Genomic DNA, 19392 nt, shown 5'->3' with positions numbered 1-19392 from the left:
CATTCCCCTCACATCCTGTCACTGCCCCTGTCACATGCAGCCCTGTCCTCACTAACACATCACTCATCTCCTGATATACTCTGTGCTGCTGTTGATCTGATTGGCGTGGAGAAGGAATGGAAGACAGTGATATTTATGTGGTTGCATTTAGAGGGATGATTCTGAGGAAAATAACTTCTTCCTTTATCCCACAGGCTGCAGCGAGCGCTGTCCCGGCTGGAGGAGGTGTTTGCAGAACGGGAGGAGTGTACTCGGGCGATGGAGGCCCTCTCCCAAAGTCTGCTCGAGGCACAACAGGTGGGCGCTGGCTAATACCCTGGGGAATCAGCCAATGGGGAGAGGGGTGTGAAGCGCAGACTCTGGGGCCTGATGTCAGTGTGAGCGGAGCTGTCTGCCCTGCGCCCTGTGATGCAGGACTGGGGGACCTGGTCCCCTCAGGGACTCTGTACATCACTCCGGCATCACAGGGCCTGACCTGAGCAATAAGGAAAATCAATCCAGAAGCTGGTCACTCAGAACTGGGGCGCTGGACCTCAGTAACCAAAATCTGCCACTATATAACAGAAGTGAGTGCAGACGGATGAATAGATGGAGCACAGGTGCTCTAACCCGGCCCTAATGCCACATAAATCTACAGCAACAAAAGGGAAAAGCCCCTCACATCCATCGCCAGGATCCTGTACCCAACCCCCAATAATACCCCAATCACACCGAAATCCCGGGACTGTCCTGGCTTAATAAACATTGTTTTAATCCGTGTGACAGCTGCTCACCCCTTTCACAGCGCATGTTGGACCCGGGATATTCACAGGTGGTCCCCTTTCACACTGCACCCATGGGCAGTCCCCTTTCACACTGCACCCATGGGCGGTCCCCTTTCACACTGCACCCACGGGTGGTCCCCTTTCACACTGCAACAATGGCTGGTCCCCTTTCACCATGCACCCACGGGTGGTCCCCTTTCACAGGTGGTCCCCTTTCACACTGCAACCATGGGCGGTTCCCTTTCACACTGCACCCATGGGTGGTCCCCTTTCACCCTGCACCCATGGGTGGTCCCCTTTCACAGGTGGTCCCCTTTCACACTGCAACCATGGGCGGTTCCCTTTCACACTGCACCTACGTGTGGTCCCCTTTCACACTGCACCCACGGGTGGTCTCCTTTCACACTGCACCCACGGTGGTCCCCTTTCACACTGCACCCACGGGTGGTCCCCTTTTACACATTGCACCCACGGGTGGTCCCCTTTCACACTGCACCCACGGGTGGTCCCCTTTTACACATTGCAACCACGGGTGGTGCCCTTTTACACTGCACCCACGGGTGGTCCCCTTTCACACTGCATCTACGGGTGGTCCCCTTTCACGCTGCACCCTGTCTGTCCTGCAAAACCAGTTTTAGTAAATCACTCCGTACCATGTGCAGGTGAGTTACCTGAGTAAGGTGTCAGGTGTGTGCTAACGGGCAGGATAAAGCCACCGATCACCATAGCAGTATAACACACAGCATAATACCTGGCACAGGGCCTGATTCTGAGACGGATGCTAATGTCTGCAAAGATCACCTGAACATAGGACCGCCCACTGCTGCCGCCTTACCTGCGTGCAAGAACGCATACCCACGTAAATATCGGTAACTTCGGCCTTCATACCCTTGGGAGCTTTTCAGACACGCATCACTGCGTATGCACTGGCAATGTTTAATTTATGCACGCCCATGTAACGGCGTTTATACGGACACACGCCCGCGTTTCTCTGACCACGCCCCGTTACCACACCCAAACGCTGACAACCTGTCACTCACTCTGTGATGGGATCCTCTCTGCGTCGGTAATCGCTATGTGATCATGGCGCATACGCAGTGGCAACCGATCGCTCGATCTGTATGAAAATTGTATTTAGCGTCCATCTCTGAATCAGGCCCAGGGGCAGTTCCCGGAATAGCCCACAGAGCCTGAGATCCCTCTTCATGTTACCCCATCCCCATCTCGCCACTATGTCATGGCAAGAGGCTGCCCGTAAGTGCAATAGTGGTTCCGAATGGAGGGGACAATGGCAGCCTCCGTCCCTGTGGTCTCCTGTTACAGGTAACATCCCTGCTGGGATCCAGCCTCCGTCCCTCTGGTGTCCTGTTACAGGTAACATCCCTGCTAGGATCCAGCCTCCGTCCCTCTGGTGTCCTGTAACAGGTAACATCCCTGCTGGGATCCAGCCTCCGTCCCTCTGGTGTCCTGTTACAGGTAACATCCCTGCTGGGATCCAGCCTCCTAAAGTCTAAGAGACTAACATTGGGACAGTAACCCACTATGTGCCTGATTACCCCTCACTGCTTTGTGAGGTAACCCATCAGGAGCTTCTCAGTCCAATGTTTGTTTTCTCATGGGAACTTCTGGTGACCTGTCAGTATCATAGAGATTTCAGGTGACCTGTCAGTATCATGGGAACTTTTGGTGATTGTCAGTATCATGGGGACTTCTGGTGACCTGTCAGTGTCATGGGAACTTCTGGAGACCTGTCAGTGTCATGGGGACTTCTGGAGACCTGTCAGTGTCATGGGGACTTCAGGTGACCTGTCAGTATCATGGGGACTTCTGGTGACCAGTCAGTACCATGGGAACTTCTGGAGACCTGTCAGTGTCATGGGGAATTCTGGAGACCTGTCAGTGTCATGGGGAATTCTGGAGACCTGTCAGTGTCATGGGGAATTCTGGAGACCTGTCAGTGTCATGGGGAATTCTGGAGACCTGTCAGTGTCATGGGGAATTCTGGAGACCTGTCAGTATCATGGGGAATTCTGGAGACCTGTCAGTATCATGGGAACTTCAGGTGACCTGTCAGATTCATAGGGATGTCCGGATGCTTGTCAGAATCTTTGGACTTTCCAATGACCTGTCAGAATATAGATTTTATATACGGCACCCAGCTGACAACTTTAAAAAAACAACAACCTCCCTTATTGCTAATGAACAATACAGATAGGTATAGGACAATAATACACTCCCCGGGTGGCACTGCCAGAATGGACATCAGGGAGCCGAACCTTTATATAGACAATGACTGATGCCCAGCTCACGCCACAGAGTAAATAGGAGCCCAGACTCCGGGGAGTGATGGATGTATGAATGGAGAGGAGACTAGAGGGAGAGGATACATCGGTGTGAGCACAGACTCCGGGGAGTGATGGATGTATGAATGGAGAGGAGACTAGAGGGAGAGGATACAGCGGTGTGAGCACAGACTCCGGGGAGTGATGGATGTATGACTGGAGAGGAGACTAGAGGTAGAGGATACAGCAGTGTGAGCACAGACTCCGGGGAGTGATGGATGTATGAATGGAGAGGAGACTAGAGGGAGAGGATACAGCAGTGTGAGCACAGACTCCGGAGAGTGATGGATGTATGAATGGAGAGGAGATTAGAGGGAGATGATACAGCAGTGTGAGCACAGACTCCGGGGAGTGATGGATGTATGAATGGAGAGGAGACTAGAGGGAGAGGATACAGCAGTGTGAGCACAGACTCCGGGGAGTGATGGATGTATGAATGGAGAGGAGACTAGAGGGAGAGGATACAGCAGTGTGAGCACAGACTCCGGGGAGTGATGGATGTATGAATGGAGAGGAGACTAGAGGGAGAGGATACAGCAGTGTGAGCACAGACTCCGGGGAGTGATGGATGTATGAATGGAGAGGAGACTAGAGGGAGAGGATACAGCAGTGTGAGCACAGACTCCGGGGAGTGATGGATGTATGAATGGAGAGGAGATTAGAGGGAGAGGATACAGCAATGTGAGCACAGACTCCGGGGAGTGATGGCTGTATGACTGGAGAGGAGACTAGAGGGAGAGGATACAGCAGTGTGAGCACAGACTCCGGGGAGTGATGGATGTATGAATGGAGAGGAGACTAGAGGGAGAGGATACAGCAGTGTGAGCACAGACTCCGGGGAGTGATGGATGTATGAATGGAGAGGAGACTAGAGGGAGAGGATACATCGGTGTGAGCACAGACTCCGGGGAGTGATGGATGTATGAATGGAGAGGAGACTAGAGGGAGAGGATACAGCAGTGTGAGCACAGACTCCGGGGAGTGATGGATGTATGAATGGAGAGGAGACTAGAGGGAGAGGATACATCGGTGTGAGCACAGACTCCGGGGAGTGATGGATGTATGAATGGAGAGGAGACTAGAGGAGAGGATACAGCAGTGTGAGCACAGACTCCGGGGAGTGATGGATGTATGAATGGAGAGGAGACTAGAGGAGAGGATACAGCAGTGTGAGCACAGACTCCGGGGAGTGATGGATGTATGAATGGAGAGGAGACTAGAGGGAGAGGATACATCGGTGTGAGCACAGACTCCGGGGAGTGATGGATGTATGAATGGAGAGGTGACTAGAGGGAGAGGATACAGCGGTGTGAGCACAGACTCCGGGGAGTGACGGATGTATGACTGGAGAGGAGACTAGAGGTAGAGGATACATCGGTGTGAGCACAGACTCCGGGGAGTGATGGATGTATGAATGGAGAGGAGACTAGAGGGAGAGGATACAGCAGTGTGAGCACAGACTCCGGGGAGTGATGGATGTATGAATGGAGAGGAGATTAGAGGGAGAGGATACAGCAATGTGAGCACAGACTCCGGGGAGTGATGGATGTATGACTGGAGAGGAGACTAGAGGGAGAGGATACAGCAGTGTGAGCACAGACTCCGGGGAGTGATGGATGTATGAATGGAGAGGAGACTAGAGGGAGAGGATACAGCAGTGTGAGCACAGACTCCGGGGAGTGATGGATGTATGAATGGAGAGGAGACTAGAGGGAGAGGATACATCGGTGTGAGCACAGACTCCGGGGAGTGATGGATGTATGAATGGAGAGGAGACTAGAGGGAGAGGATACAGCAGTGTGAGCACAGACTCCGGGGAGTGATGGATGTATGAATGGAGAGGAGACTAGAGGGAGAGGATACATCGGTGTGAGCACAGACTCCGGGGAGTGATGGATGTATGAATGGAGAGGAGACTAGAGGAGAGGATACAGCAGTGTGAGCACAGACTCCGGGGAGTGATGGATGTATGAATGGAGAGGAGACTAGAGGGAGAGGATACATCGGTGTGAGCACAGACTCCGGGGAGTGATGGATGTATGAATGGAGAGGAGACTAGAGGGAGAGGATACAGCGGTGTGAGCACAGACTCCGGGGAGTGATGGCTGTATGACTGGAGAGGAGACTAGAGGGAGAGGATACAGCAGTGTGAGCACAGACTCCGGGGAGTGATGGATGTATGAATGGAGAGGAGACTAGAGGGAGAGGATACAGCAGTGTGAGCACAGACTCCGGGGAGTGATGGATGTATGAATGGAGAGGAGACTAGAGGGAGAGGATACAGCAGTGTGAGCACAGACTCCGGGGAGTGATGGATGTATGAATGGAGAGGATACAGCAGTGTGAGCACAGACTCCGGGGAGTGATGGATGTATGAATGGAGAGGAGACTAGAGGGAGAGGATACAGCGGTGTGAGCACAGACTCCGGGGAGTGATGGCTGTATGACTGGAGAGGAGACTAGAGGGAGAGGATACAGCAGTGTGAGCACAGACTCCGGGGAGTGATGGATGTATGAATGGAGAGGAGACTAGAGGGAGAGGATACAGCGGTGTGAGCACAGACTCCGGGGAGTGATGGCTGTATGACTGGAGAGGAGACTAGAGGGAGAGGATACAGCAGTGTGAGCACAGACTCCGGGGAGTGATGGATGTATGAATGGAGAGGAGACTAGAGGGAGAGGATACAGCAGTGTGAGCACAGACTCTGGGGAGTGATGGATGTATGAATGGAGAGGAGACTAGAGGGAGAGGATACAGCAGTGTGAGCACAGACTCCGGGGAGTGATGGATGTATGGAGGGAGAGGAGACTAGAGGGAGAGGATACAGCGGTGTGAACACAGACTCCGGGGAGTGATGATGGTGACGGTCTTCCCCTCCTATATCTCTCACCCTCTCTGGTTATCCTCGGCATGTCACCTTGCTGATCCCTCCTTCCCATACCTGTATCTATGACTTCTCCTGCGCTGCTCCCCTCCTCACCAACTCACTCCCCTACTCTCACTGTTTATGTTGCTGTATTTTTAAAATGTGCTGGTAAAACGCACCTATTAGCTCTTCTCACACTCTTATCTCATTCCCCTGCCCCCCTGCTCATGTCTTCTTACATCACTTCTCTGTATGCTCTCAGGAGCAGGGCCCTCCGCACTCTTATCTCATCCCCCTGCCCCCCTCCTCATGTCTTCCTTCATCACTTCTTTGTAAGCTCTCAGGAGCAGGGCCCCCCACACTCTTATCTCATCCCCCTGCCCCCCTCCTCATGTCTTCCTACATCACTTCCCTGTAAGCTCTCAGGAGCAGGACCCTCCGCACTCTTATCTCATCCCCCTGCCCCTCTCCTCATGTGTTCCTACATCACTTCCCTGTAAGCTCTCAGGAGCAGGGCCCTCCGCACTCTTATCTCATCCCCCTGCCCCTCTCCTCATGTCTTCCTACATCACTTCCCTGTAAGCTCTCAGGAGCAGGGCCCTCCGCACTGTTATCTCATCCCCCTGCCCCCTCCTCATGTCTTCCTACATCACTTCCCTGTAAGCTCTCAGGAGCAGGGCCCTCCGCACTCTTATCTCATCCCCCTGCCCCTCTCCTCATGTCTTCCTACATCACTTCCCTGTAAGCTCTCAGGAGCAGGGCCCTCCGCACTCTTATCTCATCCCCCTGCCCCCCTCCTCATGTCTTCCTACATCACTTCCCTGTAAGCTCTCAGGAGCAGGGCCCTCCGCACTCTTATCTCATCCCCCTGCCCCCCTCCTCATGTCTTCCTACATCACTTCCCTGTAAGCTCTCAGGAGCAGGGCCCTCCGCACTCTTATCTCATCCCCCTGCCCCCTCCTCATGTCTTCCTTCATCACTTCCCTGTAAGCTCTCAGGAGCAGGGCCCTCCGCACTCTTAGTTGTCATCCCGCAGAATTCCTGTCTCCTGGTTGCTCCCAGTCAGCGACTGATACTTTCTGTCTTTCCATCCCCAGCAGGGGGTCATTGTGTGCTACTGATTATACCTGTCACTTGCCATTTGATTATACCCCTTATACTGTGTTATCCTTGTTATACTGATTACATACAGGAGACAAAGAGCTGGAGAAGACAATATGAGGAGACTTGGGCAGCGGAGGGATGGTTATTGGAGCAGAGTGAGGGGCTGGGACGCGCCAGAGATGATTTATTGCAGCAAGTCAGCACCTTACAGAGTCTGAGGGGTCACAGCCTGGAACAGGTGAGGGGACGCGGTGCTGTAATCTCACCTATAAGGGTACCCCCACCATCAGTACCCCCTCATCAATCTTTGTGACCTCATGTATCAGTGTACCTCCTCACCCAGACCCCCAACATCAGTGTCTGTGACCTCACGTATCAGTGTTACCCCCTCATCCAGATCCCCAACATCAGTATCTGTGACCTCATGTATCAGTGTACCCCCTCACCCAGATCCCCAACATCAGTGTCTGTGACCTCATGTATCAGTGTACCCCCTCACCCAGATCCCAACATCAGTGTCTATAACCTCATGTATCAGTGTACCCCCTCACCCAGACCCCCAACATCAGTGTCTGTGACCTCACGTATCAGTGTACCCCCTCACCCAGATCCCCAACATCAGTGTTTGTGACCTCATGTATCAGTGTATTATTTATCCTTATTTGTGACAGTAAAAATGATCATTACCCTGGTGCTCCATAAAAACAAAAGCTATTTTTCTGAATTCCTTAATGCACTCTGGGCCTGATTCAGACATGGCATCTGTAAGCACTGGGCGTGAGGTGAGTCATGAGCATATTTTGCAATTGCATTAGTGTACATCTATGAATTAGGCCCTGTAACACTGCGCTCTTTATTGCTTCACTGTGTCACTGTGCTTCCTCATGCTTCACTGCATCACTGAGCTTCCTCATGCATCACTGAGCTTCCTCATTCTACACTGCACTTCCTCATCCTTCACCTTATCACTGCACTTCCTCATACTTCACTGTATCACTGCACTTCCTCATTCTTCACTGTATCACTGCACTTCCTCATACTTCACTGTGCTTCCTCAAGCTTCACTGTATCACTGCACTTCCTCATGCTTCACTGTGCTTTCTCAAGCTTCACTGTATCACTGCACTTCCTCATGCATTACTGTATCACTGAGCTTCTTTTTGCTACACTGTATCACTGCACTTCCTCCTGCTTCACTGTATCACTACACTTCCTCATTCTTCACTGTATCACTGTACTTCCTCATACTTTACTGCATCACTGAGCTTCCTCATGCTTCACTGTATCACTGTGCTTCCTCATGCTTTACTGTATCACTGTGATTCCTCATGCTTCATGCTTCACTGTATCATTACACTTAATATTGTGTACTGTATCACTGCGCTTCCTCATTCTTCACTGTATCACTGCAGTTCCTCATTCTTCATTGTATCACTGCACTTCCTCATGCTTCACTGTATCACTGAGCTTTCTCATGCTTCACTGTATCACTGCACTTCCTCATGCTTCACTGTGTCACTGCACTTTCGCATGCTTCACTGTATAACTGCGCTTCCTCATGCTTCACTATATCACTGCACTTCCTCATGCAGTACTGTATCACTGAGCTTCTTATTGCTACACTATATAGCTGTGCTTCACCATGATTCACTGTATCACTGCACCTCCTCATGCAGTACTGTATCACTGAGCTTCTTATTGCTACACTATATAACTGTGCTTCGCCATGATTCACTGTATCACTGCGCTTCCTCAATATTCACTGTATCACTGTGCTTCCTCATGCTTCACTGTATTTCCTCATACTTTACTGTATCACTGTGCTTCCGCATGCTTCACTGTATCACTACACTTCAAATTGTGCATTGTATCACTGAATTTCCTCATTCTTCACTGTATCACTGTGCTTCCTTCCTCATGCTTTGCTGCATCACTGAGCTTCCAAATGCTTCACTGTATCACTGCGCTTCCTCATGCTTCACTGGATCACTGCATTTCCTCATGTTTCACTGTATCACTGCACTTCATCGTTCTACACTATCACTGCGCTTCCTTGTTCTACACTGCACTTCCTGATCCTTCACCTTATCACTGCGCTTCCTCATGCTTCACTGTATCACTGCGCTTCTTCATGCTATACTGCATCACTGTGCTTCCTCGTTCTACACTGCATCACTGCGCTTCCTTGTGCTTCACTGCATCATTGTGCTTCAGTGTATCACTGAGCTTCCTCATGCTTCAGTACATTACTGAGCTTCCTCATGCTTCACTGTATCACTGAGCTTTCTCATGCTTCACTGTATCACTGGGCTTCCTCATGCTTCACTGTATCACTGCACTTCCTCATGCTTCACTGTATCACTGAGCTTCTTGTTGCTTCACTGTATCACTGCGCTTCCTCATGCTTCACTGTATCACTGCGCTTCCTCATGCTTTACTGTATCACTGCGCACCCTCATGCTTCACTGCGCTTCCTCATGCTTCACTGTATCACTGCGCTTCCTCATGCTTCACTGTATCACTGCGCTTCCTCATATTTCACTGTATAACTGCGCTTCCTCATGCTTCACTGTATCACTGCACTTCCTCATGCTTCACTGTATCACTGCACTTCCGTATTCTTCACTGTATCACTGCGCTTTGTCATGCTTTACTGCATCACTGCACTTCCTCATGCTTAACTGTATCACTGCACTTCCTCAAGCTTCACTGCTACACTGTATCACTGCACTTCTTCATTATACACTTTATATCACTGCACTTCCTCATGCTTCACTGTATTTCCTCATGCTTTACTGTATCAATGTGCTTCCTCATGCTTCACTGTATCACTGAGCTTCTTATTGCTTCACTGTATCACTGCGCTTCCTCATGCTTCACTGTATCACTGCGCATCCTCATGCTTTACTGTATAACTGTGCTTCCTCATGCTTCACTGTATCACTGAGCTTCCTCATGCTTCACCGTATCACTGCGCTTCCTCATGCTTCACTGCATTACTGCATTTACTCATTCTTCACTGTATCACTGAGCTCCCTCATCCTCCACTGCATCACTATGCTTCCTCATGCTTCACTGTATCACTGCGCTTCTTCTTGCTTTACTGCATCATTAAGCTTCCTCATGCTTCACTGTATCACTGGGCTTCCTCATGCTTCACTGTGCTTCCTCATGCTTCACTGCATTTACTCATTCTTCATTGTATCACTGCGCTCCCTCATGCTCCACTGCGCTTTCTCATGCTTTACTGCATCATTAAGCTTCCTCATGTTTCACTGTATCACTGGGCTTCCTCATGCTTCACTGTATAACTGTGCTTCTTCATGCTTCACTGTATTACTGCACTTCCTCATTCTTTACTGTATCACTGCGCACCCTCATGCTTCACTGTATCACTGCGCTTCCTCATGCTTCACTGTATCACTGCGCTTCCTCATGCTTCACTGTATCACTGCGCTTCCTCATATTTCACTGTATAACTGCGCTTCCTCATACTTCACTGTATCACTGCGCTTCCTCATGCTTCACTGTATCACTGCACTTCCGTATTCTTCACTGTATCACTGCGCTTTGTCATGCTTTACTGTATCACTGCACTTCCTCATGCTTCACTGTATCACTGCACTTCCTCATGCTTCACTGTGCTTCCTCAAGCTTCACTGCTACACTGTATCACTGCGCTTCTTCATTATACACTTTATATCACTGCACTTCCTCATGCTTCACTGTATTTCCTCATGCTTTACTGTATCAATGTGCTTCCTCATGCTTCACTGTATCACTGAGCTTCTTATTGCTTCACTGTATCACTGCGCTTCCTCATGCTTCACTGTATCACTGCGCTTCCTCATGCTTTACTGTATAACTGTGCTTCCTCATGCTTCACTGTATCACTGAGCTTCCTCATGCTTCACTGTATCACTGCGCTTCCTCATGCTTCACTGTATCACTGCGCTTCCTCATGCTTCACTGTATCACTGTGCTTCCTCATGCTTCACTGTATCACTGCACTTCCTCATATTTCACTGTATTTCCTCATGCTTTACTGTATCAATGTGCTTCCTAATGCTTCACTACATTACTGAGCTTCCTCATGCTTCACTGTATCACTCCGCTCCCTCATGCTTCACTGTATTACTGCACCTCCTCATGCTTTACTATATCACTGTGCTTCTTCATGATTCACTGGATCACTGCATTTCCTCATGCTTCAGTGTATCACTGCGCTTCCTCGTTACACTGTATCACTGCATTTCCTCGTTCTACACTGCATCACTATGCTTCCTCATGCATCACTGCACTTCTTCATGCTTTACTGCATCATTTAGCTTCCTCATGCTTCACTGTATCACTGGGCTTCCTCATGCTTCACTGCATTACTGCATTTACTCATTCTTCACTGTATCACTGCGCTCCCTCATGCTCCACTGTGCTTCCTCATGCTTTACTGCATCATTAAGCTTCCTCATGCTTCACTGTATCACTGGGCTTCCTCATGCTTCACTGTATCACTGTGCTTCTTCATGCTTCACTGTATTACTGCACTGCCTCATTCTTTACTGTATCACTGCACACCCTCATGCTCCACTGTGCTTCCTCATGCTTCACTGTATCACTGCGCTTCCTCATACTTCACTGTATCACTGCACTTCCTCCTGCTTCACTGTATCACTGCACTTTCGTATTCTTCACTGTATCACTGCGCTTTGTCATGCTTTACTGCATCACTGCACTTCCTCATGCTTCACTGTATCACTGCACTTCCTCATGCTTCACTGTGCTTCCTCAAGCTTCACTGCTACACTGTATCACTGCGCTTCTTCAATATACACTTTATATCACTGCACTTCCTCATGCTTCACTGTATTTCCTCATGCTTCACTGTATCACTGTGCTTCCTCATGCTTCACTATATCAGTACACTTCATATTGTGCACTGTATCACTGCGCTTCCTCATGCTTCACTGCATTACTGCATTTACTCATTCTTCACTGTATCACTGCTCTCCCTCCACTGCGCTTCCTCATGCTTTACTGCATCACTATGCTTCCTCATGCTTCACAGTATCACTGCGCTTCTTCATGCTTTACTGCATCATTAAGCTTCCTCATGCTTCACTGTATCACTGTGCTTCTTCATGCTTCACTGTATTACTGCATTTACTCATTCTTCACTGTATCACTGCGCTCCCTCATGCTCCACTGTGCTTCCTCATGCTTTACTGCATCATTAAGCTTCCTCATGCTTCACTGTATCACTGGGCTTCCTCATGCTTCACTGTATCACTGTGCTTCTTCATGCTTCACTGTATTACTGCACTGCCTCATTCTTTACTGTATCACTGCGCACCCTCATGCTTCACTGCGCTTCCTCATGCTTCACTGTATCACTATGCTTCACTGTATCACTGCGCTTCTTCATGCTTTACTGCATTATTAAGCTTCCTCATGCTTCACTGTATCACTGGGCCTCCTCGTGCTTCACTGTGCTTCCTCATGTTCACTGCATTACTGCATTTACTCATTCTTCACTGTATCACTGCGCTCCCTCATGCTCCACTGCGCTTCTTCATGCTTTACTGGATCACTATGCTTCACTGTATCACTGCGCTTCTTCATGCTTTACTGAATCATTAAGCTTCCTCATGCTTCACTGTATCACTGGGCTTCCTCATGCTTCACTGTGCTTCCTCATGCTTCACTGTATCACTGTGCTTCTTCATGCTTCACTGTATTACTGCACTTCCTCATTCTTTACTGTATCACTGCGCTCCCTCATGCTCCACTGTGCTTCCTCATGCTTTACTGCATCATTAAGCTTCCTCATGCTTCACTGTATCACTGGGCTTCCTCATGCTTCACTGTATCACTGCGCTCCCTCATGCTCCACTGTGCTTCCTCATGCTTTACTGCATCATTAAGCTTCCTCATGCTTCACTGTATCACTGGGCTTCCTCATGCTTCACTGTAACACTGTGCTTCTTCATGCTTCACTGTATTACTGCACTGCCTCATTCTTTACTGTATCACTGCACACCCTCATGCTTCACTGCGCTTCCTCATGCTTCACTGTATCACTGCGCTTCCTCATATTTCACTGTATCACTGCGCTTCCTCATACTTCACTGTATCACTGCGCTTCCTCCTGCTTCACTGTATCACTGCGCTTCCTCCTGCTTCACTGTATCACTGCACTTTCGTATTCTTCACTGTATCACTGCGCTTTGTCATGCTTTACTGCATCACTGCACTTCCTCATGCTTCACTGTATCACTGCACTTCGTCATGCTTCACTGTGCTTCCTCAAGCTTCACTGCTACACTGTATCAGTGCGCTTCTTCATTATACACTTTATATCACTGCACCTCCTCATGATTTACTGTATCACTGTGCTTCCTCATGATTCACTGGATCACTGCATTTCCTCATGCTTCAGTGTATCACTGCGCTTCCTCATGCTACACTGTATCACTGTGCTTCCTCGTTACACTGTATCACTGCTTTTCCTCGTTCTACACTGCATCACTGCGCTTCCTTGTGCTTCACTGCATCATTGTGCTTCCTCGTGCTTCACTGTATCACTGAACTTCCTCATGCTTCAGTACATTACTGAGCTTCCTCAAGCGTCACTGTATCAATGTTCTTTCACATGATTCACTGTATCATTGGGCTTCCTCTTGCTTCACTGTTCTTCCTCATGCTTCGTTGTGTCACGGCGCTCCCTCATGCTTCACTGTATCACTGCGCTTCCTCATGCTTCACAGTATCACTGTGCTTCTTCATTCTTCACTGTATCACTGCACTTACTCATTCTTCACTGTAGCACTGCGCTTTGTTATGCTTTACTGCATCACTGCACTTCCTCATGCTTCACTGTATCTCTGCACTTCCTCATACTTCACTGCGCTTCCTCAAGCTTCACTGTATTACTGCACCTCCTCATGCATTACTGTATCACTGAGCTTCTTTTTGCGACACTGTATCACTGCACTTCGTCATGCTTCACTGTATCACTGCGCTTCCTCATTCTTCACTGTATAACTGCGCTTCCTCATTCTTCACTGTATCACTGCACTTCCTCATGCTTCACTGTATTTCCTCATACTTTACTATATCAATGTGCTTCCTCATGCTTCACTGTATCACTCAGCTTTCTCATGCTTCACTGTATCACTGCAGTTCCTTATTCTTCACTGTATCACTGCGCTTTGCCATGCTTTACTGCATCACTGCACTTCCTCAAGCTTCACTGTAGCACTGAGCTTCCTCATACTTCACTGTTTCACTGAGCTTCTTCATGCTTCACTGTATCACTGTGCTTCTTCATGCTTCACTGTATCACTGCACTTCCTTATTCTTCACTGTATCACTGCGCTCCTTCATTCATCACTGCACTTTCTCATGCTTCACTGTATTACTGCACATCCTCATTCTTCACTGTGTCACAGTGCTCCCTCATGCTTCACTGCACTTCCTCATGCTTCACTGTATCACTCTGCTTCCTCATGCTTCACTGTATCACTCTGCTTCCTCATGCTTCACTGTAACACTGCACTTCCTTATGCTTCACTGCATCACTGCACTTCCTCATGCTTCACTGTATCACTGCACTTCCTCATTTTTCACTGTGTCACTGCGCTTCCTCATGCTTCACTATATCACTGCACTTTCTCATGCTTCACTATATCACTGACTTCCTCATGCATTACTGTATCACTGAGCTTCTTATTGCTACACTGTATCACTGTGCTTCCTCATGCTTCACTGTATCACTGCGCTTCCTCATGCTTCACTGTATTTCGTAATTTTTCACTGTATCACTACCCTTCATATATTGCACTGTATCACTGAGCTTCCTCATGCTTCACTGTATCATTTTGCTTCCTTATGCTTCACTGTAACACTTCCCTTTATATTGTGCACTGTATCACTGTGCTTCCACTTTCTGCACTGTATCACTGCATTTCCTCATGCTTCTTTGTATCACTTCACATCCTGTTATTACTGCACTGTATCACTGCACTTCTTGTTGCTACAATGTAGTACTGTGCTTCCACTTTTTGCACTGCATCACTGCATGTCCTCGTGCTGCCCTATATCACTGCGCTTCTTATTGCTACACTATCACTGCGCTTCCACTTTCCACTGCATTTCCTCATGCTGCACTGTATCATTGCACATCTTGTTTTTATTGCTGCACTGTATCACTGTGCTTCTTCATGCTTCACTATATCACTGCACTCCCTCATGTTTCACTGTGCTTTTTCATGCTTCACTGTATCACTACGCTTTCTCTTTCTTCACTGTATTGCTGCGCTCCCTCATTCTTCACTGTAACACTGCGCTCCCTCATTCTTCAGTTTATCATTACCCTTCATATTGTGCACTGTATCACTGCACTTCCGCATGCTTCACTGTATCACTGCACTTCCGCATGCTTCACTGTATCACTGCTTTTCCTCATGCTTCACTGTATCACTGCGCTTCCTCATGCTTCACTGTATCACTGTGCATCCTCATTCTTCACTGTATCACTGCGCTACCTAGTGCTTCACTGTATCACTACCCTTTATATTGTGCACTGTATCACTGCGCTTCTTCTTTCTTCACTGTATCACTGCACTCCCTCATTCTTCACTGTATCACTGTGCTTCTGATTGCTACACTCTATCACTGTGCTTCCACTTTCTGCACTGTATCACTGCATTTCCTCATACTTATTTGTATCACTTCACATCCTGTTATTGCTGCACTGTATCACTGCACTTCTTGTTGCTACAATGTATCACTGTGCTTCCACTTTCTGCACTGTATCATTGCGCATCTTGTTCTTATTGCTACACTGTATCACTGTGCCTCTTCATGCTTCACTGTACCACTGCACTTCCTCATTCTTCACTGTATCACTGCGCTCCCTCATGCTTCACTGAGCTTCCTCATGCTTCACTCTATCACTGCAATTCCTCATACTTCACTTTATCACTGCGCCTCCTCATTCTACACTTTCTCTGCGCTTCCTCATTCTACACTGTGCTTTCTCATGCTTCACTGAACCACTGCGCTTCCTCATGCTTCACTGTGTCACTACCCTTTATATTGTGCACTGTATCATTGCGCTTCCTCTTTCTTCACTGTTTCACTGCGCTCCCTCATTCTTCAATATATCTCTACCCTTCATATTGTGCATTGTATCGCTGTGCTTCCTCATGCTTCACAGTATCACTGTGCTTCCTTATGCTTCACTGTATCAATACCCTTTAGATTGTGCACTGTATCACTGGACTTCCTCATGCTTCACTGTATCACTGCACTTCTTGTTGCTACAATGTATCACTGTGCCTCCACTTACAGCACTGTATCATTGCGCATCTTGTTCTTATTGCTGCACTGTATCACTGTGCTTCTTCATGCTTCAATGTATCACTACGCTCCCTTATGCCTCACTGAGCTTCCTCATGCTTCACTGTATCACTGCAATTCCTCATTCTACATTTTCTCTGCGCTTCCTCATTCTACACTGTAACACTAACCTTCATATTGTGCACTTTATCACTGTGCTTCCACTTTCTGCACTGTATCAGTGCACTTTCTCATGCTTCACTGTATCACTGCGCTTCTTATTGCTACACTGTATCACTACGCTTCCCATTTCTGCACTGTATCACTGCATTTCCTCATGCTGCACTGTATCACTGAACATCCTGTTATTGCTTCACTGTATCACTGCATTTCCTCATGCTTCACTACGCTTCTTATTGCTACACTGTATCACTGCACATCCTGTTCTTATTGCTACACTGTATATCACTGCACATCCTGTTCTTATTGCTACACTGTATATCACTGCACATCCTGTTCTTATTGCTACACTGTATATCACTGCACATCCTGTTCTTATTGCTACACTGTATCACTGCACTTCTTTTTGCTACACTGTATCACTGCACATCCTGTTCTTATTGCCACACTATATCACTGCACATCTTGTTCTGATTGCTACACTGCATCACTGCACATCCTGTTCTTATTGCTACACTGTATCACTGCACTTCTTTTTGCTACACTGTATCACTGCACATCCTGTTCTTATTGCCACACTGTATATCACTGCACATTTGTTCTGATTGCTACACTGTATATCACTGCACATCTTGTTCTGATTGCTACACTGTATATCACTGCACATCCTGTTCTTATTGCTACACTGTATATCACTGCACATCCTGTTCTTATCGCTACACTGTATATCACTGCACATCCTGTTCTTATCGCTACACTGTATATCACTGCACATCCTGTTCTTATTGCTACACTGTATATCACTGCACATCTTGTTCTGATTGCTACACTGTATCACTGCACATCCTGTTCTTATTGCTACACTGTATCACTGCACATCCTGTTCTTATTGCTACACTGTATATCACTGCACATCTTGTTCTGATTGCTACACTGTATATCACTGCACATCCTGTTCTTATTGCTACACTGTATCACTGCACTTCTTTTTGCTACACTGTATCACTGCACATCCTGTTCTTATTGCCACACTGTATATCACTGCACATCTTGTTCTGATTGCTACACTGTATATCACTGCACATCCTGTTCTTATTGCTACACTGTATCACTGCACTTCTTTTTGCTACACTGTATCACTGCACATCCTGTTCTTATTGCCACACTGTATATCACTGCACATCTTGTTCTGATTGCTACACTGTATATCACTGCACATCTTGTTCTGATTGCTACACTGTATATCACTGCACATCCTGTTCTTATCGCTACACTGTATATCACTGCACATCCTGTTCTTATTGCTACACTGTATATCACTGCACATCCTGTTCCTATTGCTACACTGTATATCACTGCACATCCTGTTCTTATTGCTACACTGTATCACTGCACATCCTGTTCCTATTGCTACACTGTATATCACTGCACATCCTGTTCTTATTGCTACACTGTATCACTGCACATCCTGTTCTAATTGCTACACTGTATATCACTGCACATCCTGTTCTTATTGCTACACTGTATATCACTGCACATCCTGTTCTTTTTGCTACACTGTATCACTGCACTTCTTTTTGCTACACTGTATCACTGCACATCCTGTTCTTATTGCTACACTGTATCACTGCACATCCTGTTCTTATTGCTACACTGTATTACTGCACATCCTGTTCTTATTGCTACACTGTATCACTGTGCTTCCACTTTCTGCACTGTATCACTGCATTTCCTCATGCTACACTGTATCACTGCACATCCTGTTCTTATTGCTACACTGTATCACTGCACTTCTTATTGCTACACTGTATCACTGTGCTTCCACTTTCTGCACTGTATCACTGCATTTCCTCATGCTGCACTGTATCACTGCACTTCTTATTGTTGTAGTGCTCAGCCGCTCTGCTTGCAGCTTTATGTGTAATATCTCCTGTTCCTCCTCAGTAACTTTCTGCTGTCACCATCCCAGGCTTCTCTCCAGTGGGCTGAGGTGCAGAAACAGCTGAAAATATCCGACATTGAGGAAATCCGGAGTTACAGAGTCCCCACTGCTCCCATTATAATGGTCACTGACGTCCTCTGCGCTGTGTTTGGCAGAGAATCCGGCTGGGAAAGCGCCAAAATGCTTATAGGACAAGAACATTTCTATCAGGTTCATCCATTAACAAATTGTATGAGAGACACTCTGTCTGACAGTCTCAGGGTGATGAAGTGACTGTCTCATGTATACACACACTCAGTGTGACGGTGTCGGGTTATGTAGTGACAGTCACACTGAGCGTGCGTCTACATGAGACAGTCACTACATAACCCGACACTGTCACACTGAGTGTGTGTCTACATGAGACAGTGTCAGGTTATGTAGTGACTGTCTCATGTAGACGCACACTCAGTGTGACAGTGTCGGGTTATGTAATTACTGTCTCATGTAGACACACACTCAGTGTGACGGTGTCGGGTTATGTAGTGACTGTCTCATGTAGACACACGCTCAGTGTGACGGTGTCGGGTTATGTAGTGACTGTCTCATGTAGACACACACTCAGTGTGACAGTGTCAGGTTATGGAGTGACTGTCTCATGTAGACACACACTCAGTGTGACAGTGTCAGGTTATGTAGTGACTGTCTCATGTAGATGCACACTCAGTGTGACGGTGTCGGGTTATGTAGTGACTGTCTCATGTATACACATACTCAGTGTGACAGTGTCAGGTTATGTAGTGACTGTCTCATGTATACACAACCTCAGTGTGACGGTGTCGGGTTATGTAGTGACTGTCTCATGTAGACGCACA

General features: G+C 47.7%; 1 protein-coding gene across 1 annotated transcript in view; it reads left to right on the top strand.

Moving 5' to 3' along the window:
* The window catches only part of DNHD1 (dynein heavy chain domain 1), a 167986-nt gene that overhangs the window by 62617 nt on the left and 85977 nt on the right, over nucleotides 1-19392 (top strand). Inside the window, exons 13-15 of the mRNA XM_088464032.1 lie at nucleotides 195-297; nucleotides 7166-7315; nucleotides 18566-18748. Of these exons, the coding sequence (XP_088320158.1) occupies nucleotides 195-297; nucleotides 7166-7315; nucleotides 18566-18748 (436 nt within the window). The remainder of the gene's footprint in view (nucleotides 1-194; nucleotides 298-7165; nucleotides 7316-18565; nucleotides 18749-19392) is intronic.

This window comes from Taudactylus pleione, unplaced genomic scaffold (genome assembly GCF_031769625.1).
Source record: "Taudactylus pleione unplaced genomic scaffold, aTauple2 ptg001564l, whole genome shotgun sequence".
NCBI classification, from domain to species: domain Eukaryota; kingdom Metazoa; phylum Chordata; class Amphibia; order Anura; family Myobatrachidae; genus Taudactylus; species Taudactylus pleione.
The sequence above is the reverse complement of the archived record's forward strand: the minus strand, read 5'-3'. Positions and strand labels throughout refer to the sequence as shown.